A 24656-nucleotide genomic window follows, 5' to 3' on the forward strand; every position below is an offset into this window, starting at 1 on the left:
ACAATTGTATTTGTTTAGTGCTTGACTTGTTGGTCTAGACTCTAGAGTCTAGTTCTATTACGGATTTAATGACATGCCTAATCCAATCTAAATGATACATGCTTTTAGCTTTCTCAATACGCTATGATCTATCTGGACCAGTTAGGGAAAAAAAAAAGGGGGGGGGGGAAGAAAAAGAATTTCTGAGTGGCTTTTACCGGCATCGGTTATTAAAAGCTAAAAAAAAAAAAAAGAAACAACCTGAATTCGAAATGGTGAATCGAGTCGATGTGCTAACCACTCTGCTAGTCAGGTACTTATGACTAGAGAAGATTGTATGCTTATATATTGTTTCAATATTGGAGCAGCGACGTATAAAAGGAAAAAAAAGGGGGGGGGGGACTTCAGCCTATATCACCTTTTCAGTAAGTACGACTTCTTTCCCTTGTTTGAGATACCAAACAAAATAATTAATTAACTGAAAGATTAATCAGCCTATACCACCTTTTCAGTGAAGTACTTCTTTCCCTTGTTTGAGATGCCAAAAAAAATTAATTAATTAACAATAGTTAATTAACTGAAAGATTAATTTTTTTTAATTGATTCTTGTGTTGTCAGGTAAAAATTTAGCAAAATTTCAGCTTGATACGATATTGATGTCAGAGAAATGACGTGTAGAAACTTTTTACCAGACAGACAGATTGAGTTGTAAAAAAAATATTGGGCAGAAAGGTAAAGATTCCTGTCAAAAGTTTAGGAGAATCCCGGAAATTGTATGATTTTAGGAAACTTTTCATTTTAATGGAGATTTGAGGAGTGAACCCTGAACTATATCTTTCATATATCACATCCTTCGCAAGCCTGCATAAAACAGGATTGTAAGATCAATGCAATGATTCGCGGATAAACCTTTTACAAGAATAGTCTTGTGGCAAAATAAACTATAAAAGAACTGTCAGTAAATTCTTTTATAAAATCTAGGTTAGTTGGATGTACAGTTAGTTTCTTAAATGTGAAAGCTTGCGATGTAACAAGTAAATCTGTTAGCCTATCCAATGCAAAATGTTGCTACTCACTACCGATGTCAACACTGCTATAGGTAGAATTTATAATCGTATTTCATTAGATGAAGTTCTTTTGTCGTAAAATGTAAATGGGAGCTTTAGCTATTCCATCACTTTGATCATCAACAGTTGTGGTTTATTTTAAAATAAAAATAGGTTTTCTGATTATTAACAGCCCCTTTATTTTCTCTGTTTTATCTATTTAGTGGATATTTTTGTATATTACTTAACTAGGATTTCCTTAGTGCACTGTGTCCAACACTTAACAATATATAATGACTGGTGCTATACTAAGAATGAACACAAACACACAAAGGATAAAACTTCTCAAAAACGTCTTTTATTGTTTTAAATCAAAATTGATGAAAAAAAAAAAAAAAATATTTGAATACAAAATAAAAAATAATTATCTAACATTAGTTGTAATACTAAATGAAAGGAAACCTAGAACATGTATTCTATTGATACAAACTCTGGATAATGTCAACAATTCACAACATAGAATACACAAAGATTAAAGAAACAATGGGTGAGTGTTCATGATTGTTGCAAGTACTTCTTCAGATGGACTGCTGGGAAGAAAAGAGAACAAACGTGTTCAACAACTAGAACAAAAGGCTAACAAATCTTTTCATGCTTTGAAAAGTTCAAGAATTTGAAAAGTTCAAGAATAACGCAACAATGGAAGAAAACAAAACAAAAAAAATTTTAAACAAAATACTTTTTGTTAAAATGTTGCTACCAGTATTTACTTTGCAAAAATAATTTTAAATACAAGATGAACTAGTATATAATTGGACTTCATTATAAAGAAAAAAAAAACTGCAGCCCACCTTACTGAGTATTAAATATCGACTGGGAAAAGAAGAATTATTACTTTAACATTTAGGTAAAATGAAAAAAAAAAAAAACTAGTGAAGAAATTCTGACCCTTTAACTATTAATAGTTTTACTGCATCAAGAAAAATGAAAGATTTAAAAAAAAATTCAACTTAAATAAATTTGAATTAAATAGATAAATAAAAAACAACATCACAAACTATGATCTTCAATCATTTGAAAGATTAGTATAAAATGGTGTTAACAAATCAATGTGATGAAGCATTTACATATTATACATTCTCCAAGAGGAGTAAACATTGATCAGAGGAAATGACCATTATCCACTCCTGATGACTATACACGGATGACTATATTAATGCTTAAACACTCACTACTTAAGAGTGGAGGGTAAGTAAATAAAAAACAAAACAATATTTAGACATACAAATCACAAGCCATGGCTGCAGTGCTTCTTGACCAGGGTAAACAAAAAAAAAAAATGGTAATGAATGCCACTCTATCACAAAAACAAAGTAAGCTCTAGATGCTCAATGAGATGACATCCCTAGAAGAAAAAAGCAAAACTGGACAGTTTTGCACATCACACACTTAGAATCAAGGCCCAGGGAATAGAAAACAGACTTTGATCTAGGCTTTATTTGCTAAAGATGAAACAGCATAGAATATGCTGATTCCCCAAAATATATGAGCAGACTGAAAACAGTTGAACTGGACAAGGTGGTTACACACAGGATCATCTCTCTTCACACCTGAGCCAAACCATAATTGCTCTGTGCCATGGGATGTCTTCATATGGCCTAAAATGCTGTAGAGTCAAATTTAGCAGAGACCACAAGCCACAGAGCAAAACATCCAGGTTTATCTGAGAGCACATGTACTGCTTTATTAGAAACAATGCTGTAAAAATGTTTCTGGTAAAGCAATTCCTTTCTCACAGACATTAATTACCTTGCGCTACAACCAAAGTTGGTCAATGTTCAACTGTTTTCAATCTACACAAATATATATATATATATATAAACAAATTGTTTCCCCCAAATGTACAAAGTATTTGTAAGACATTTAAATGCAATCAAAGCAAACATTTTTCTGAGTATTTTGAACAGGAAAATGAATGCCAGAATTGTTTCTTAAACAGTTGTGAAAATTTAGTTTGCAAAGTTATGTATCCAAACATTAGTGCAAGTGTCTTAAAACATGCCCGCCACTTCTCTATTTACTGATGTCTTTCTTTAAAGCAGTATTGGACCGTGTCAAGAGTTCCTTTTTAACTTGTGGCCTAAAACAAAATAAATAAGATCCATTTTAGAATTCAGTCAATAATTCTTTCAGATTGCATCTCCACTCAACCTCTTGCTAATGCAACACTACAACAGTTATGGGGAATTAAAGAAAGGGAATAACTTCATATCTGATGTCCATTCTTTGTTGGTGCTTTTTAATGTAAACTTTCCTATTATTTCACTGGTGTATGCTACAGTGCATGCAATCTGTCAACAATTATCTCATTTGCTTAAATAGAAAAATTCTTTTTTTGTTAGAATAATTACAGGCTATTTCTAGATTTAATAACAAATAATCCAGTAGTCAAGTTTAAAACTTAATAAGAAAAATGTACACATGAGAGTTAATAATGCTTTAGGGAAAAGAAAAGTTTAAGAATATTCGAAATAGACCTAACACTAACCTCAGTGTGTAGTAAAATCTCTAGTTTAAACATTGGCAACAAAACTGATCTTTTATTTCACAACTCACCCATCTCCTCCAGGATGAATGTCCTTGACTTTGGCAAGCAACACTTTGAGGGCATCTAAGGCAGCCATGTCTCGAGATGAGTCCAAAGTGTTGCTACTTCCATGAAAGTTCTGTCCTGGTTCTTTCCCAACTGTAATCCTTGTAATATGTTCTGTTCCGGTAGGTCGCTTCTACAGTTTAATGATATTAAATTTACTTGGATTTCAAATGTAGCTATAATATTTACATACTTAAAAGAAAAAGCACCTACTGTAAATAAAAAAAAAAAACTAACCTTTGTGAAATCATCAATTTCCAACTCTAGTGCCAAAGCTTTACAAAGTTCCCTTAGTTGAATTTCTGGTCTTAGATTGGGTTTAAGAATACTTGCTAAATTGACTAGAGGTTCTTTTACTTGAGACTGGGAGCTTGCAGATGGAGGTACAGCTACAAAGTGAAATATTCACATTTAAAAATATAGGACAAGAAAAACTAAAAGCAAGAAAACAATTTTTTTTTCAGAGATATATACTAATGATATGTTCACCGTGAATACCTGAAGCATTGATGACTAATTTATTGTTAGCAATAGGTAGATGAAGCAGTCCAGGCACTCTCTGGTGAACAGTTGGTGTTACAGCTGAAGGTTTCTCAACATTATCTGTAGCAATGTCACTCTCCAAAAATTTAACTTTCTTGTCTCCATTACTTTGGTGGCCCTACAAAATTTTATTTTTTTTTTTAAATGAAGTTTTCCATACTGGATATAACACTATTACACAAAGTAAATAGATAAGAAACAAAAACAGAAAACATTGCTCAAAGCTTTATTGATGTATACCTCTCCTGATGCAGGATTCTTGAAAGATGACTTGGCTGGCTGAGGGCTAGGTTTAGTATAGCCCAACAATTGCAGCATTGCTTCAGCAGCTGATCTCTTAGCCAACTTTTTGTTTGGACCAGTGCCAGTGCTGGTTTTATCCTCTACGTCTACCTGTCAACAGTTGCACAAAACTTGTCACATGTGAAGAATCACACACAATGTTTGAATATAAAAATGATAAAGGCTAGTGACATACTTGGGAAAGTAGATCAAAATGTATTAAAAGAGGTCAAATGAGTACGAACTACGTCTATAGTACAAATTAATGAAAGAAGGTAGAGAAACTTGTATGCAAATGAAAGAAGAGACATCAAGTAAAAAAAATCTTGAATATGATGTGCATAAGGCAACTTAACCCAATAGCTCCTATTTCCGGTTCAAAAAACCCCTTTCAAAGTCCTAAGCAAGGAGGGATAACTCCGTATTTAAAAAATCCTAAAAAATATGTATTTTGCAAAAAATAATCAAATTGAAGATCTAATACAAATAAACAAACAAATAACTTTAAAAAATAGAACTATATGTCTAGTTTTAAAAAATATATACATTTAATACCACTAGATTATAAAAAAACTTCAAAAATACTCATTTTCCCACGTGGGGGCTTATACACTGGGGCTATGGGCCTGTTCGTTTGAAAAATTATTTAAAAAATAAAAACCTTCCCGATTTTATTAAAAATAGAATCGGTAATCTCCAAAATTATTTGTAATCACGCTTGCAACGAGACTAGAAGAAATCTTGTTTTTAAAAAGTTTAAAACAAGTATATTGAATAGGGGGTTTTAGAAACGTTCTACAACGGTTTAGGACAAAAACGGGAAAACGTTTCCAACTGCAGAAGGAGCTAATGGGTTAAAGTTACATGTTGCAAGGGTTGAAAGTGAAGTGTGAATAAGGAGTCTTTGTTATTTGACATTTTGTGACTTTGGTCTGTTAATAATTTATTTTTTCTTCAAACAAAGTACAGAATAAGTTAACAATGAGAAATGTATGTTTACCTGCATGATAAATTCACGTCTTCTAGGTAGTCCTCTCTCTGCTATCAAAGTGTATAAGGGCTCTTTTTTCTTTTGGGCTTGCATAATTTGAATAAGTCGGCTGATTGGGTTTATACCAACTCCATAATTAGGATCTGCCTTTTGTTGCTGAAGCTCAGACTAAAAAAGCAAAAAAAAAAAAAAAAACATCAGATATTAGAGACTTTATTTTTCTTGATAAAACATTAAATCTTAAAACAAACAAAAATAGTAATCATTAAGCATGCCCCATTTTTACTCATGAAATTTTTGTACAGCAACAAATGTAAGGGTCTATGTAAACAGGAGCCTTGGTAAGTAATGTTTAGTAAAGAGTCAGCATAAGTTATCAGATGTTATCTTATAAAACTTTTCCATTGGTTCAGTATGCCCATGATGCAAGCAACGGAGCCCCGTTTTGACTGCAAGGGGGTGGGGGTGGTCGGCAACCCCAAAAAACCTGCAAGCATGATGCCTCTTATATCTTCACAACAAAAATTAAACATTTACCACTATATATATATTTCAATACTGTCATGACCCTATTGGCTGCGCAAAAGGGTTAACTATAGGCTCAGCTGACACACACGTGAATCACTCAGGTCAGCGGGGCCATGGACAAGGGACAGTACTATGATTACACGCAAATATGACCAATGTTATGGTCATGTGATCGAAAGCCTGCGTGTACGAGTGAAACAGTGTGTAGGAAAGCGGCAGTTCAAGACCGGAGAGCGTGGAGACCAGGACTGTTAGTTGGCCATGAAGTCGGTCCTGGTTGAGTCCTCAAGTGTTATGTACGAGTCCAGGAAGAAATAGAGACAGTAGAGTTGTGTACGGTGATGTACAATGTAACATTTTAGATGATGTGTTGCCAATTGTGTCATATTGGCTGTCTTCTACTTATTCACTCAATATTAAAGTACCAGATTATTTGGAGCCTTGTTGTCAAGTTCTTGATGTGTTGTGTTTAGCAGTGTTTACAGAAAGCCTGAGTAGGAGAGAGAAGCGTAACAATACAAACTACAAACTATAAATTCTATTCTTTTACTTAAATTACTTTAATCTACATGAATGCATGTTTGAAGATTTAATTTTTTAAATATAATTTGCACATTGATAGGCCTACAACTACTATATTTGTATACATAGCACCTATGTTAAAAGTAAGCTTATTACAAATAAAAGACCTAATAGATCTAAAAATATTTATTGGCCGACAGAGTAGTAAGTTGATCTTATCAAATCTAGCACTAGTTAACTGGATTTCAAACTAATAGTAGCTTAGACTGATTTACTAGATCTAGTCAAGATGTCATTCTTATTCTATGTCAAATATGTCATTCTATGATAATAGTAACAGACTAGATCCATCAATTTACACATAGACTATATCTAGGTCTAATAAAGAAACTATTAAGCATAGTATTAAGTATTAGAGATCTATACATACTCACAATAGTCTAGACTCTAGACTTTACTTTCAACTTTACTAGGAATAGAGTGTCACTAGAGCTACTATATAGTTAACTAGATTTGATCTAGATTTAGGTCTAGCCAAGACTTAGACCTAGATCCATGCTCTAGATTTAGTTCTAGATCTTGAAGTTAGATCTAGTCTAGATACTATTAATCTAGTAATAATGCTAGATGATACTAATGGAATGCTGGTAATCTAGATCTAGACTTTTTTTTTAATTAGATTTAATTAGATCTAGACTTTACTAGTTTACTATAGATAGATCTACCATCTACGCTGCTTCTGCCCAGGTACTAGACTAGACTTAACTAGAGTAGATCTAAATCTAGTGGTAGATGTAACTTTAAGATTCTAATCTAACTGATTATTCTAATTATCTAGATCTAATAGTTAATAGATCTACTCATTGATATTGATCTATCATATAAGTCTAGATCTAGATAGTTACTCTAGGCTAAATCTATCTCTATACTTTATTCATATGGCGGGTGATACGACGATGATACGGTAATTTTGCATTTTTGGGTACTAGACTCTAGATGAGTAGATCTAAATACGTTCAACTTCTAAAATCATTTTAAGATGTAGAAATAGATCTTGATCTCTAGACTAGATCTAGCCTCTAGGTCTGGTTTCAAATTTCTTTTAAGAAGATAAGTTCTTATGCCAGCAGATCAAACTTATTAGAATTAGATCTACTTAGATCTACTAACTTAGGTGTCTTAGGCATTGGCCTTACGGATTTGTTTCTAACTTTTGTTTACGTTTTTGATATAAAGTGAAAGTACGGAAATTAGCGCATGTGCGTAGCTTAAGAATTGTAACTTCCTGTCTTTCTTAGAATTCGACTTATTAAGTTTGTTTTCATTAAAGATCAAAACATTTTGAATGTGAAAAAAAAAAATCCTATACCGAGCCGGCAATCAGTCAGACAGGCGTTTGCCGGCAAGCTTTTTTTAAACTTAGATTTTGCCGGCATGCCGGCTATAGCTGGCGATCTTGCATCCATGAGTATGCCTATAAAAAAAAAAAATTAATACAGGGGCAAAATGAATGGCCCTAATCTGGCTTAGAGGTAATAAAAAATAAAACAATCGTTTAATGAGAAATGGAAAAGGAATTGGTTTAAAAGCCTTGAGTACACCCAACATAAAAAAATACAGCTAGAAAAGGAAGAAACAAATTAATTTTGGCTAATCTTTGTTTTTGGTCAATGGTGAGCATTTTGTTTGGCACTTGATTTGAGGGATACAATAAACAAAATGTTAACTCTGTAATATAAATATAACTGTGAAAACTAAACTTTCTATATTTGATTTGTTATAAATTAAAATGAACATTTTTGAAGAGACATGAAGTTGTTTGAAAAATGGGAAGTTGTACATCTATATCAAAATGCCAAATAAGTTATTTATCCAATTTGAAGTTGTCAAATAAAAAAACAAAAACAAAAAAGATTTTTAGTACCTTGATAATATTTCGATTCTTCTTTTTATTTAGCTGTATTTTTGACTTGGGTCTTGGATAAGCAGGTGCTGGAATAGGAGGTAGTTTTCTCAGTTCCTCCAACATCAGCTCTGCAGCTTTTTTCTTGGAAGTCTTTTTACTGTTTCCTTCACCTTCTGTGATTTTGTCTCCTACCATACATCTAGTTATGAAATTCTTCTGGTGCGGTGGGCCTGCTTCACGGATTACCTAACAAATTAAAAAAAAAACAAAAAAAACACTGATAATTTAATTGTTATTTAAAGAAACAAAAAAAAAAAAAAAAAAACTAGCAAAAGTTTCTAAAATAAAAATTCTGAAAAACAACAACAAACAATTGAAATGTTTTACTATTTTTATTTAATAGTTGGCTTTTTTTTCTACATTCTGTATTTAAATAAAGAGTGTCAAATACCTCCATGTATATGGACAAACATAAAAAATGGGTAGTTGAACAAAATTTAGCTATATTATACAGGATGTTTTTTTAAATAGTAGTCTCCTATTGCTTGAGACTTAAAAGGTGAATTTCAAAACCACAAATTGGATTTATTGAGATAAAATAGGGACAAGAGCTTACCTCAAAATTGACGGGCATGTTTCTGCGCAAAGCAATTTCATGGACCAGGCTGATTTCTGATTTTAAACTATCTGCAGAAAGTACAAACCACATTGACTTTTCAACATGACATTGGTTTGAACTTTAATTAGAAGTCCCTTTTATTTACATTTGAAAACACTTTATAACAAATTTGTATCAACCCATATTTAAAAAAATACACTTACCATTTGTTTCTACTACAGCTGGCTCTTCTTTTTTAGGTTCATTCTGTACAGGCAGGTTTTTAAGGATGCGAAGGGCCTTCTGTGCTGCATTGTGTCTAGCTGCTTGACGTGTTGGGCCATCTCCTATAAATTCGCGATGACCAACACGCAGTGAGACATAAAATGCACGATTAAAACGTGGGTACTGACACCTCAGGGGCCAAAGAACACCACCCCCACGATAACGAGGATCTCGAGGAGCACGCATATATTGGTGATATCTAAATAGAAAGATAAAAATCTGTTAAAATAAATTCAGAGGTATATATTTTAAAAATTAATGCATCTTAAAGAAGCGACTCACTTCCACATCCAAGTTTTAAAATGTTGTGCTTAGCTTCTAAGCTAACTCTTCAACAAAAATGCTATAAGTTTGTGTCACACTCAAGATGAAATTAAGCAAGCCTAAACTTTAATTAAAATAACCCATGTGTTATACATTACGAGATTAACTTCCTGTCTTTATTTAAATGCCCTATTATTAAAATCACTAAGACTTTGGTATAAGAAGCCTTTACAAAATTCTTTAGCAACCGAAGAAAAAATAAAATTAGGGTTAAAATGTTCTAAAGTAGCCCAGCCCACTATTAATTGGATTTTCATTAAAAACAAATGATTTTCTTAAGATTGCATCCAAGTAATCAAACATATTTCTAAAAAAAATAGTTTAGACTTGTTTAATAGTTCTGGCCACCTCTGACTGTATAATCCTCTGTAATCCATTCCTGGTTGAAAGTATGGGGGCTGCTGTGGTTCAATAGCTTTGTACACTGCTGCCTCCCCACGCTTCATTGCAAGGGCATTAAGCTCAACAGTAGGTGTAATATTTTCATCTGATTGATAAAGGAATGCAACTGTTAACAAATAGAATGGGATACAATTAAGATACAGAAACATTGAAGGTCAACCCAACAGAGACCTACCTCCACTGTCTACACTGTTACTACTGCAGAATCTTGCAGGTTTGGGAGGTGGTTGTGGATATTTGGTACTGTCCAAGGCTATAGCAGCAGCTGCATGTTGAGCTTTCTTGATGCTTTCCCCTGAGGCAGGATATTCTTCCTCTCCAAGCTTTAGTTTCACATAGAATGTTTTCTTGTGGGCAGGGCCCTGCTCATCCACCAGCGTGTACTGATGGCTAATCTAAAGACATGAGACATTAATAAGAAAGAGTTTACCAATGGAAACTATTAGCCAGTATAAATAAATTCAGTTATGGGAACAGCAAAGTAGTAGTTCACATTCATCCAAAAATGTATAGTAATAAAATCTTTATTTTTTTTTATAAAATTAATTTAAAAAAAAAAAGGTGTGTGTGTGTGTGTGGGGGGGGGGGGGGGTTTACCTGAAAATATGGGGAAAAAATTTTCTGAAAATTCCCATCACTCTAAATTTTAACATATATTATTTAAAACAAAGGTTGTACGTTTGAAGTAATTGAAGATAAAATCATTTTTATGTTCCAAGGTAAGTAAATTTGATAACATCATTTATGACATTCACCTTGTTAAATCTGGCTAATTCATTAATAAGACACATAGGGGTTTTCTCTTTTGTGTTTGCCAAGCCAAGCGTCTCAGTGGCATTATTTTTTTCTGGTTTCTCAGGTAACTTAACTTCACTCTATTCAAAAAAGAAAGATGATAAGAAAAATATTAAAATGCAATATATGTAGCAGTTAAAAATGGATTTGGTTGTTGATTTCCTTAATTGTACCATGCTAAATCAGTAAATAAGCATAGGATTTTTATAGCACATATAATGAAGACAGTAGTATATCAGGACCATATCAATATGTTACGATAACTGAAAAGAACTATAACAGAAATGAAAGCAAGAGTTTATATATAATTCTAAATTTTAAAAACTGGATGTGAAACCTAACATCCAAAGACTTAACGGTTAAAACAACCAGACATGCCTACTCCCAATACCCAGAATGAGAAACACTCAGGTTAAAACAAAAAAAAAAAACAACATTTACATGTTTAAGTACTGTAACTATACAGCAAGCGAAAAAATAGAGCTTCAATTATTACTTCAATAAAATTAAAAAAATAAGTTTTTTTTTTAATTTAAAGAAGCCATTGTGGTTATTCTTAAAAAAAAAAAAAACATAAACCATAAAACTACTTAATACCTTTTCATTAGTTTCTTTCTTGGCCTCAACAGTACCAGACTGCCCATTTGTAACAGTAACTTTTGTAGACTGCTGTGTCTGTAAGTGACTTGATTGGGGCTGGCTGGACTGTTGAGCAAGACTTGATACATTCTTAGTTAAATGGGAGGGGTGTTGGAGGATCTGCTTTGGTTGAATCTGCTGTTTCTGAAGCTGTGAGATATTTCTTTGCTGTATTTGTTGGAGGTGCTGCTGCTGAGTAAAGTTGGTTGAAACATGCTGTGGAATTTGTGGTTGCTGTAACATATGTTGCATTGACTGATGCATGTGATGTGTTCCCTGTTGATTCTGATGTGTGACAGAAGCTTGCTGATAAATGTGCTGTTGCACAGAGGGTTGAATCTGAGCCTGTTGTTGCTGTGACTGCTGGAACTGATGCTGAATAGAGCTTTCTATATTAGCATGAAGAGATGCTCCTAAAATAGATAAAAATAAATTTCATAAAAAAAATTGTAGAAAAGAAATTATCTAGTGAAACAAGCAAAATATAAAAAAATACTTTTAAAAGAAAAAAAAAGAAGCTTCTATAAGGCGCGGTGGCTGAGTGGTAAAGCGCTTGGCTTCTGAACCGAGGTACGGGGTTCAAATCCTGGAATTTTTAATTCTGGGATCTTCGGGTGCCTCAGAGTCTACCCAGCTCTGATGGGTACCTGACATTAGTTGGGCAAAAGTAAAGGTGGTTGGTCGTTTTTCTGGCCACATGACATCCTCTTTAACCACAGGCAGCAGAAACCGATGACCAGAACATAAGGGGAAAACTGCACAATACAGCAATATATCAAAGTTTTATTTCCCTTTTTCCATATCAAACAAAACAAAAATTAATCACCACTAGTTTTTTTGTTTTTTTGATCAACTCATGTTTTCAACTTGATCAAAAAAATCGAAGTGGGAGATATGTGTAAAAAAATTTTTTACCAGAAAGACAGCATGACAAGGTAAGTTGATATAAGCTTTGAAACAAGCAATACATATATACATATTATATTATATATATAAGATTTATTTCCATTAATCAATATCAAACAATATTAACCCAAAAGCTCCATATTTCCTTCCCACACCGCAAAGAGGGGTAAATCTGAATTTAATTTTTGTTTTAAAGAAATAAACATTTTGAAAAAATAATCAAAATTTAAGATCTGATACTAATTAATAAATAAACAACCTAAAAAAATAGATATTTTTAGTTTAAAAAATATATATAATATACTTTTAATACATTTTGAATATTAAAAAGCTTCAAAAATGCTTATTTTCCCAGGTAGGGGCTTATACACTTGGGCTATGAGCCTGTCATTGAAAAATCTTTTAAAAAATAATCTGAAAAAGCGATACACATCCAGTTTTTGTTAAAATTTTTTAGTAACAATGCTCCAGTTCTCATTCTAACTGACCAGATAAGCTCCTCATATAGGAAAGTTTAAAAACTGTTGCTAGCGTTCCAACACATTATCCTTCTGTAGGACGCTCTGTACTACAGTAGGAGCTATTGGGCTAACACTAATTAATTAATTGGTTAATTTTTCACTGATTCATACTGTTGTACTTAATAATAACAATACCATGTTACATTCAAAGCTTTATTTCACTGAATGACAAACAACTACACACATAGTAGAGTTCACAACACGGACTACGAAATACGGTCAGTACACAGGTTAACAAGTGTAACAAACACTAAGGGGTGACAATCCAAATAAGCAAATTCACGACATTCACCCCACGTTTAAATTTTATACATATAACACAACATTAAGTAGTCAAAGCAAATACAATGATTAATAAAACATAAGCATCTAAACACATCTGCAATACTGGTTAATAGCAAACTGTTTATCAAACACATTAGTCTATTATACAGCAACTGTTTATCGAACACATCAGTCTGTTAAACCCTGTAGTTGGGTCTTGATTTTCGTTCTCTTAGGTTGTATCGGCAGTATCAGTACAATCAGTATCAGTACTAACAACATTACTTGGTGACTCGATGGTAGGGGCTTCAACCGGGTCCACTTCCCCCGAAAGGGGTGGTTTGGTTGTTCGGTTAACAGGAGGGTTCAGAGAAGAGTTCTCTGTGTTGCTTTCTGTTTCGCTTTGAAGTGAGGGTGTCGCATTCCTGGGGGAACCGTCTCTCAGCACAGGGGGTCTCACATTCTCTGTGAAACAGTCTTTTTCTTTGGGCGCCAACAATCTTAAAGAAACTGTTTCTTCTCGGCCCGTAGATGTTTTGATAAGAGCGTATTGAGGGTTGCTGTTCACCAGCTCTACCTCCTCTGTTAAAGGGTCATACTTAGAGGATCTATTATTTCTTTTTAACAACACGGGGCCAGGAGATGTTAACCACGTTGGTAGGGAGGTTCCAGAAGTACTTCTGCGATAGTATCCAAAGAGTCTCTCGTGTGGAGTTTTATTCGTCGCCGTACACAGAAGTGACCGAATTGAGTGCAACGCGTCTTGCAATACTAATTCCCACTGAGACGTACTCAAGTCCTGGGAGTGTAAAGCTAAGGTTATAGCTTTCCAAAGGGTACTGTTCAGTTTCTCTATTTGACCATTTCCTCTAGGGTTGTAAGCCGTGGTCCTGCTCGTAGCAACTCCTCTTTCGTTAAGGTACTTCTGTACTTCAGCAGACATAAAGGAAGTACCTCTGTCGGTATGGACATAGGAAGGTAGCCCGAATAAGGCGAACAACTCATTTAGGCATTTAATAACAGTAGCAGATGACATATCTGGGCATGCAAAGGCAAAAGGAAACCTAGAGAATTCGTCGATCATGGTAAGCAGATATTTATTGCGTGAGTTGGAAGGGAGAGGTCCCTTAAAGTCCATGCTTATTCTTTCGAATGGCTGAGTGGCTTTGATTAATTGTCCTATTGGCGGCCTGAAGAATCGAGGTTTAAGTTCAGCACATGACTGGCACTGGTCGATCACTGTTCTGACGTCATCGGTGGAAAAAGGTAGATTTTTTGATCTCACAAAATGTAGCATTCTTGTTACACAAGGGTGACACAAACTATTGTGGAGTAATTTTAGGTCGTTACGTGACATTGCGGATAAGTAGCGATTTCTGCTGAAAGTGTCAGCAGCAGTGTTCTGTGTACCTGGTCTGTAAACGACGTCATAGTGAAAGCAGGATAGCTCTAACCTCCACCTTTGGATCTTCTCATTCTTGATCTTGCCTTTATTTTGTCTACAATACATAAACGACACGGATCGCTGGTCTGTGACAAGGGTAAATGGTCTTCCAATAAGAAAGTGTTTCCATTTCCTCAAAGATTCTACTATTGCATACGCTTCTTTTTCCACTGATGAGTGCCTTCTTTCGCTTTGCGATAGTGTCCGGGAAAAGAAAGCCACAGGCCGGCCATCTTGATTAAGTGTAGCTGCTATAGCTATGTCAGACGCATCTGTCTCCACTGTTAGCGGGCGAGTGTAATCAATGGTGTACACGGCGGATTCCTCGAGCTCGTCCTTTAGGTTCTGGAATGCTTGTTTGACTTCCTCAGGGACAGGAAATCGTTTATTTCTAGCTAAGAGGCTGATTTTGTCTGAGAAGTTAGGAATCCATAGAGAATAATAAGCCAACAGGCCCACTATTCGTTTCTGTTCTCGCAGGTTCGACGGAGCATTTAATTCCCGCAAGGCTGTGAATCTTTCAGGGTCAGGCTTGAGCTGACTTTTAGATATTTCGTATCCCAGCAGTCTGACGCTATGTGTTCCTATCTCACTTTTAGCTTCGTTGAAGGTAATGCCATACTTCTGAGCTACTTTGAAGAATCTCTGCAGGTTTCTATCATGAGATTCATTATCATGTCCACAGATGGTCACATTGTCCACATAAGCGAATGTATTTTCTAGTTGCTCATCTTCGATTATTTTATCTATGGTTCGCTGGAAACAAGCCACTCCATTTGTAACTCCAAATGGAATTCTTCGAAACTGGTAAAGTCTACCCCCAGCCTCGAAAGCTGTATATGGCCTTTCTTCTTCTTTAATCGGGATCTGATGATAAGCATTTTTGAGGTCCAGAGTGCTGAAGACAGAAAACTGTGATATCTTCTCCGCTAATTCATCCATTCTTGGCATGGGATAGGCGTCTAGCAGCGTAAATCTGTTGATCGTCTGGCTATAGTCAATAACCATACGTCTTTTGTGCCTCTCATTGGATGTTATTAGAACCTGTGCCCGCCAGGGGGACTTTGAGGGTTCTATTACTTCTTCTTTGAGTAGTCTCTGAATCTCAGCATTAATAAACTTAGAGTCCAGTAGTGAGTGTCTGCGTGACTTAGTTGCCACTGGGGTGCAGTTTGAAGATAAGTTACCAAAAAGACTAGGCGCCTCTACTTTGGCTGGTCTAAGGGTACTTACGCACAGAGGTGGTCTCTTCCCACTAAAGGGAATCTGTAGATTCTCGTGTAGGCTTATGAAATCCAAACCTAGAATAACATCTGAACACAATCCATCTAAGAGTGACAGTTTAATATTTTCATATTTTTCATCTTTGAGTTGAATGGTAGCAAAGATATGGCCTTCAGTAACTCGAGACAGGTGAGTAGAAGCCATAAATATTCTGTCCACGGAGGTTTTTATCGGCCATTTGTGATTCCTGGCAACTCGAGCTGACACGTAACTCTCACAGCTTCCAGTGTCTATCAAGGCTTTAAGTGGCACCCCATTGAGAAGAATCAAGGAGGTTGATTTGCCTAGTCCTAAAGAGTGCAATGTAGCGAGGGCAAATGCTGTAGATTTTCTTGATTTGCAAGATCTTGAAAATGTCCCTTCTTGCCACACTGATTACATGTGGCTTCACGTGCGGGGCACTCATTACGAGGATGTCTTCCTCTGCCACAGAAGTAACACTTGATAGATATAGCGCTTACCTCTTGTTTTGTTTGAGTCAAATTAATCGAGGCTCGTAGATCAGGCAACTGGGGAGCGACAGGATCAGCAGGGTGTTCTCTTACAGCATTTGTAGTAGCCCCACTAGTGGTTTCTGACTGTGACTCGTACAATAACGAATGTTGATAGGCGTGTTCAAGTACTCTGGCTTCCTCAAATGCATCCTTTAACTTTAAATCTGTTTTCTCAAGGAGACGTTTTCTAATGCTGTTGGAGGCAATACCTGTGATGAATGCATCACGTATGGACTCGTCACGATGTTGCTCAGCTGTCACGGCTTTGAAATTGCAATCCTTGGATAGACTGCGGAGTTTTTGAAGAAAGGCGTCAACGCTTTGACCCTGTTTTTGTCTGCACGTGGCTAACTTGTGCCTTGCGAAGACCTCGTTATTGGGTTGCACATAGATGTTGTTTAGTGACTGGATCGCTTCCTCATATGTTTCCTTGTCACTAATCATCTGGTACACCGATGGCGAAATGTAGTTAATTAGTAGTTTCTTGTTATCTACATTTTCTATAGTAACTACAGACAGAAAGTTTTTAAATGTTTCGTACCAGTGCAGCCACTTTTCTTGTGCTTGAGGTGCGGTAGGTTCCACATCGAACCTTTCAGGCCGAAGTAGTCTATCCATGTTTAGACAGATTCAGTGAAATAAATTGTTGTACTTAATAATAACAATACCATGTTACATTCAAAGCTTTATTTCACTGAATGACAAACAACTACACACATAGTAGAGTTCACAACACGGACTACGAAATACGGTCAGTACACAGGTTAACAAGTGTAACAAACACTAAGGGGTGACAATCCAAATAAGCAAATTCACGACACATACTTTGTTAGGAACAATGAATAACTGCGCAAAGTTTCCACTTGAACGAGAATGGGGAATTAATGTGTAAAAAAAAATTGCCTCAGAGTTGATGTAAGCTTTGTAAAAACAAAAACTCCAGAAATATAAGTAAAACAAAAATGCCCATCCTATCTCCTAGAAAAATGTGATTTACATGAATGGTACGTAGTCACCCCAACACAAGTTGTTATGTGACAATCTCAGCCTAGAACTTGGCACCACATTGAGTGATTTTATCAGTAACACAACTATTTTATCTAAGAGTTAAAATGCTAACCAGATAAAGCTTGGAAGTTAGAATGACCAGTGTCCTACACACCCTGCCACAAGTTGTTAGATCAGAACACCAAGCTAGTACTTTGTCCACATGTCAAATAACACAATCATTGTATCAAAGAGTTACTAACCAGATAAAGTTTGGAAGTTTCCATTCTGAATAGCCATAGGATTCATTGTTGATAAATCTGGTGACATCTGTTTCTGGCTATGGTAAGTGTTGATTAATTGCTGCTGCTGTTGCAAGTGAGACAGTTGAGTGATTGGAACTGTCTGCACCTGAAATGTTGACTTAGGCTGAGATGATGTCTGAGAACCTATAAAAATAATATCAGGTTCAATTTATCTAATATTTCTAAAAATAGTTTTAGATTTAACTGACCAATTAATTCATATTTTTTGTTAGGCTGCCACAACAAGTTGACCATTGTCTTTCTAGTTTTGGCCCTACATTTTAAAAGTTTTCTAAGAATTTGACCTGTGTACAAGTCCATAAAGATACATACTAGACCCCAAAAGATGAGATAATGACAAAATGGATGATTGAGATTTAGTTTTCTGAAATATTTCAGATTAAAAAAAATAAAATAAAAAGAACAATACTCTTAATTAAAAAAAAAAAGTGTAATTAATGTAAATGTATAAAATGTAGACTTCTAATTATTGCTATACATACTTCTCTGTGCAATAACATTTCTCTGCTGAACTCCAGTGTTATTTGAATTCATCATAGAATGTTGCTGCTGACTGCTCATTAAGTGATTGTGGGACATTTTCAAAATTATTTCAAAGTTCAAAGGGAACTAATAGGTAAGTTGAGGTAATAAAATCTGAGGGGAAAAAAAGATATGTCATCTTATTTGCCATTATTTTATTTTTAATTGATAATTTTCAGAAAATACAGACTGGCATCCAAGAAATGAACCTTTAAATTTTAAAGTCAAATGCAAAAATACAAACCTTTTGGATAAATGCAAAAGTGGATCAGATACATGACATTCTGACCAACAATGTCAAGAAATGATATCAAGCAAGGAGTATCAAATGTACAAAGAGCCATAAGATTTGACAATAAGCAAGCAAATCTTCATCCCTATTTTGCAATTTGGATAGATTTGAAAAATAAGAACATACTCCTCTCGACAAGTTTTGTTTGTACAGAAAAACTTTTCCAGATATTATGCTTGATTATATCTGGCAAATAAATAAGGTCTTAAAGGCTATGCTTTAGTTTATTTTGGAGGTAATTAAATTACAATTCAACATATCTATGTACAATCTATGTACAATGTTAGTATTTATAACATAATTTTTAATTTACATTAATGATTTACCAAATTCAGGAACAACGATTATTTGCAGACATTGCATAATATACAGAATCATGTAAACCACCAAACCCCCCATCTTTTATCTAAATTAGAGAAAAACCCCTGGACAGCCTGGAGATGTTTAGCCCTTCACTGTGTTCAGGGACTCCCAAATGTCTCAAACAAATGTTGATTTCAATTTTCAACAAACCCTAAAATGCCCTAAGTGGGCCTCAGTAAGATTTTGTACCTCTACCAGCTCTGAAGCTGCACTGGCTCTCAGATAACACCCTGTCCACTAAAGAGTGGGTTAGTGGGTCGAGCAAGACTTGTGCAAAGATCTTTCCTGCTACTGACCAGAATTGTAATGCCTCAATAGTTTGAGCAGTTAGACTTGTCACCCTTTTTGATAAGGGATATGATTATGATCACAGAATCTCGAGGTTCAGGTGGGACCACACACTTCTCCCAGCACAGAGCCAACAGTCTGTTAGTGTTAGCCTATCGGTTTTAATATCATAAGAAGCCTGATGGCCAGTGAAGGTAGAGGAGTCAAGAGTGCAAGCACTGAAGCAGCTTTCTCTTCAGTCAATGGTCATATTTCAGTCTTTAGACTTTGAACTTTTTGAATTAAAAAAAAAAAAATCATCAAACAGACTCAAAACAAAACCAGGATCTGATAAACCTAGACTTGGACTTAATAGATCTAGATCTATTTCAGTATTTGAAAGCTAGATATATATCAAGAGTAAGCTCTTAAATTTGGGACACCCCATCAAATTATCCTTCACTTTTTTTTGTTTGTAATTCATTTGTTTTTATGTTTAGAGCAAGAATTGATGTTTCGGGACTGCACATGTCCAATTTAGATAATTTCCAGTATTTTTGTTCCGTTTTTCCAAAGCAGATGGCAGTTTTTTAGATTCTCTGTAACCATGTATGTAAAGCTATTGGTTTAGCCTCCCCCCGAAATTCACACCCATATAAGAGGACGAGGGCGATATTATGAACCTGTTAAATCGTAGGCTGATAGGCATACCAATGAACAAACATGACCTAGATTCTAGATCAAAGTATCTAGAATATATAATTTATGAATGAAATAAAGTACGGCTGCTAATTTGAATAGTGAACACCCCCTATTTATACAAAGGTTATGAATGTATGTATTTAAGGGTTAGGGCCTATTTAGAAGAATTTTAGATAGGTCTTGCTTAGTTGATACCTAATTTTTCTAAAAAAAAATCTCCTTCACCCCGGACCTACCCTCCTTCTGTCCTAGAAAAAAAAAATCAAGTGCTCTTTAAACCCTTGTTTTCAGAGTAAACGAAACTAAGACTAAATGATACTAAATGTGTCTGAACTATAACTATAAAAAGAAAATAAACAAAAACAATAGACTAATTTCATCATAGCTATCAAAATAAAGGCCCATTTGAATAAAGATTGTGGGCTGTTCGCCAGTATCAGAAAATATAGGGTGTTCGTTAGACGAAAATGACTAAAGTCTATATATTTTTATTGTCCATTAGAAGAAGAATCTGCTTTCAGTTTTTTTTGTAAGTTAAACCTTCACCAAATAAAAAAAAAATGTATAAAAATTTGTGACCTAGTTCCAGAATGTCGGTGTTCAGATATATTATAAGAATCTCTACTATAGCTAGGCGAAAATACCTGGAGGTGCGGAAGTAAAAAATTACTGAGATTGCATTTTTAGACTTTTTTTTACATAGGCTGCACTTGGAAATTTATTACACTTATGAATGAAATGTGAGAAGTTTTAAACTTGTGTTATCGATTACTTTAGACAATGGCATAGTTAATGCTTAATTACGTTGTTTTTTTTTAAAAGTTATTTATCATTTTAAAATTTATTATCAAAGATACCCCTTTTTTGTTTTTAGCAATACAGGGTCCAGGAAAATGCCCCATGATTCATATATTTTTTTTGGTGCTAGATATCATGCCTGGCTATAATTCTACCAAGTTTTATCGCAATCTATTGATCGCATCACTCAAAAAACTTGAAAATACGGTTTAGCATTGTGGGCTATGGGATTTACAGTTTTTTGTGAGTTTTTGATAAGGAAATTTTGTCCTCGATGTAAAACCACTTCAGGCCACGTAAGGCCTAATATTCTGGATATATATTCAAATAGTTTTAGGTTTTATTTAGTGAGCGCATGAATTTTAAAGCGCATTTGAAAAAAAAATTATTTCAGACAATTTTGATCCTACTATTTTGTTATTTTCTGCCATCTCAACGCCGCCATTTTGTCCCAGCCTCTCTGACAATTCTTGTAGACCCAGACCTGATAATTTCTTTATTTCAATAATTTCAATATTTACATTTTAAACAAGTGAAGTTGATAAATATAAATGAAATAAGATTTGTGAGCTAGAAATTTACTACTAATACTAGATTTACTAGATCTAGATCTACTTTTAAATTTCTTATTTAATAAGTAGATCTATCGTCTACGAAACTCAATTCCAACTTTTTAACATTTTGAAGGTGGGTGTGTCTCGTTGGCTCAGCGAGCGAGGCGCTCTCATCTTACTTGTTCCTCGTCAGCCAATCATCAATGTTCAAACAAACAACAAAAAAAATCATAACTTTCTAACTATTAAATTAAACATACACAGTCATAATTTAAACACCATTGGAAAGTTCTTTCAAAGTATTTTAACGAAAATTGTTTTTTCAAAGATAATTTTTTTATTTCACCTACAGTAGCTTACGTTTATCGAACAAGTTAAGCTCATTCGCCGACATTTTTTATGTTTGAATTTGTGTATCTCCGTAAAAATTAGACCTAGAAAAAAACTGATTGTATCTGTGAACTCCTCATCCATTTTTCTTAAAAAGTAGACATGTTTTATTTTATTACTACTCATAGTTAAACTTATATTTGATGTTAAAATGGGTCAGGTTGATGATTTCAAAAGCTTAAATTATCGAACACTTTTTTAGCTGTATCTTATCTTATCGAACATATTAAGAACTTATCGAACACACGAGAAGTATGGTGTTTTAAAAGTGTTATAATCCTAAAATTTTGTGAAAAGTATGGTGTTTCAAAAGTGTTATAATCTATATTTTTTTTATTTATATCATTTTCTTTTTACGCCATGTCAAGAAAGACAGATTTTTAGTCATTTTCAAATGGTCCACATCGATGGAATCTATCACTGATCAGCTCTGCTTAGAAACTGACGGTGCTAAGCCCAGTAACGCATTACCGTAGTACTTATTTAGGTCTAAGCTATTTTGAGACATAAGGCCATTAATAAATTAAATCCAGATATTATTTATTTGAGGGAGAGCCTAATAAGCTTTGGTAGCCAATAGATAATCCCGCCCTCCCCAAGTCATTGCAGGACACAACAGTTTACTTGGTTGACCTAAAAAAAAACATACGGCCCTACGTAACTAGCCGCTGATCTAGCACGCTCAGTGTATGTAACAGCCTAAAAGTCAGTGCTAGATATTTTTCGATCTGGGCGGGGAGGGGGGGGGTGCTGAAAAGCTATGGTAGCTTGCAAGCTGTGTTACCTATAGATGTAGATAAATCCGCCCTCCCTAAACCACCTGGTTGATCAAAAAAACAAACAAACAACGTATTTTAGAGCACGCTTAGTATTTGTCACACACACACACAAACAACATAACTATATATACTACGTATCTATCATGTCTAGTGCCGTGTTTGTGACCTAATTAGCGGCTTGACCGTAGGTACTCGACTGATGGCTCCTCCCCCTTTCCCCTCAACATTGTTCTTACTACAACTTGAACAATGTTTTGGGGCTGTGTTGATGGCCTGGTTTACACCTGTGTGTTACGCTATCACTGACCTTTTTTTTTTTTGTTGTGTGTTAGTCTGGTGGCTGCGTTTGGATTGAGTCTTGAAATTTACGTTGTTACTTTGCACTGAAAAAGTGTGAATGTTGGAGAGTGGAAGCGCGGGTAAGGGGGTGTAGGCAGAATAAGAGAGTGGTTAAATGCGTTATTGTTATTATTTTTGTGTATTTGTGATGTTTCAAAGGAGTGTCTTTGTAGCGCATTAATATATATATATATATATATATATATATATATATATATATATATATAATTTTATAGACCCGGCGCCACACGTCTAGATCGAGAAGCACAACTGACTCTATGTATTTGAGGCTGACGTCACATTCTAATGGTCGATCAATTATTGATGATCTCTGGATACAGTGTCTTGACTGTTTCTCTCCCCCACCCCCCCGACCTTTTTTTTTTACCTGCCCAAGACATTTTTATTTCAAAATACCATATCTGCATTCTATACCTCCCCCTTTGCCCTTTCGTTTTATTAATATCTCTTCACATCAAGCACATGCGCTAGGTATTGGTTTATAACACATAATTCAGAAGTTAATAGAATGGGGCAAATTCAGAAGTTAATAGAATGGGGCATCTGAAAAAGAAACAACAACTGAATACATTCCACTGTGTCCCTCCCCATTGCGGGCATTGATACTATTAGCATCTAGCTATAATATATGTGTCATAAAATCAAGCTTTTAAAATGGGTACAATTAGTGCATATATCGATGTAAATCTATTTACTTAAAAAAATATAGCACATTTACGGTAAACCACAAATAACTGATACAAATTGTAACATATGATTAATTTATATCTGTACTTTGCATTACATTATTTAAAAAAATAACAATTAAAAAATATATAATTTAAATATTTTGTCTTCTTTGGGTTATATCCCTTTGATGTTTATTTTTAACATTAAAATGGCGTTCGATATCTTACGAAGCTGAGATTGCTTATATAAAAACTGCTATTATCGAACACCCCCTTTTTAAACCTCAATTTTCATGTTTAGGTAACAAAGGACACTTTCAAATAAATAGTTGTAAATATTTCTCAGCCTAATTAGAAGCGTATTATATAGTTTTTTTTGAGCTGAAGCATCATTAGCATTAAAAAATACCCTTAACCCGAGACTCACTCCACTCTTCCCAAGAGTTCAAAAAATGTGAAATTTTTATACCAATATTACCAATGCACTTTGAATATAAGTAAAAAAATGATCCTCGGGTGAAAATGAAACTAATTATAACTTAATTATAAAGAAATGGACGATGCACAATAAGAATGGACTAGTTTCTTTATAATCATCGAAATAAAGGAGAATTTTAAAAAATACAATGGGGTGTTCGATAAGTACCTTAAAACGAAGGTGTTCGATAGATGTAAGTTACTCTAGTCTAGCTATCTACTAGGCACGTCTAGGATATAAAGAATTTTGAAATGAAGCAACAGTTACAGTAGCAGTCTCATCGGCTGAGACCCTTAGATCTGCAATAATCTTAAATGCTGAAGGAACATCAGTAAAGCCTAAATAAAGCTAAGGCAGCTAAGGCCACTAAAGAAGGCTATTGGCTAAGGCTAAGGACAAGTTTGAAGTTAAAAAGTTGTTTAGTTATCCTTTCATTCGAGCGCACGTGCATCATTTTTGTTCAAATTTTATTATTCAGACGTATTATATTGATATTTATTTCAATGAAAACTGTACTTACTTAGTAAATGTATCAAGAGCGATAATTATATTCCTTAAATAATGCTTCTAAGAGCTCTGAATTATTGGCAAACAGTAAAGAAAAATATCAGACTAACATGCAGCCATGTTTGTCTGCCCGGTGACGTTCTCGCAGTAAGGTCTCGTATTTGTTACGAATGAGAATTCTTTTACTGACGTAAAAATTAAGATAATGTTTTCTAATTCTTAGCTTTTTAATATTAAAACTTTCTAAAGTTTACAAA

The 24656-nt window shown here is 34.5% G+C and overlaps 1 protein-coding gene across 3 annotated transcripts; it reads right to left on the bottom strand.

Annotated features, from left to right (window-relative positions):
- Positions 1-1361: 1361 nt before the first annotated feature.
- On the bottom strand, positions 1362-24563 carry LOC106051436 (double-stranded RNA-binding protein Staufen homolog). Of its 3 annotated transcripts, none has more exons than XM_056016125.1 (16): positions 24413-24563; positions 18202-18355; positions 17657-17842; positions 11452-11906; positions 10815-10934; positions 10235-10454; positions 10006-10144; positions 9273-9532; positions 9067-9137; positions 8469-8696; positions 5504-5662; positions 4462-4614; positions 4177-4339; positions 3916-4067; positions 3642-3811; positions 1362-3165 (listed from the first exon to the last, which is right to left on the bottom strand). In XM_056016125.1, exons 2-16 carry the CDS (start codon positions 18296-18298, stop codon positions 3099-3101), a joined length of 2640 nt encoding a protein of 879 aa, XP_055872100.1. In that variant the 5' UTR covers positions 18299-18355; positions 24413-24563; the 3' UTR covers positions 1362-3098. The 3 variants fall into 3 exon arrangements, with proteins under 3 accessions (XP_055872100.1, XP_055872099.1, XP_055872101.1); XM_056016124.1 differs by having other exon boundaries at positions 4168-4339; XM_056016126.1 differs by lacking the exon at positions 18202-18355 and having other exon boundaries at positions 4168-4339; positions 24413-24556.
- Between the last annotated feature and the right edge of the window lie 93 nt (positions 24564-24656).

Source organism: Biomphalaria glabrata, chromosome 17 (assembly GCF_947242115.1).
Source record: "Biomphalaria glabrata chromosome 17, xgBioGlab47.1, whole genome shotgun sequence".
NCBI lineage: Eukaryota > Metazoa > Mollusca > Gastropoda > Planorbidae > Biomphalaria > Biomphalaria glabrata.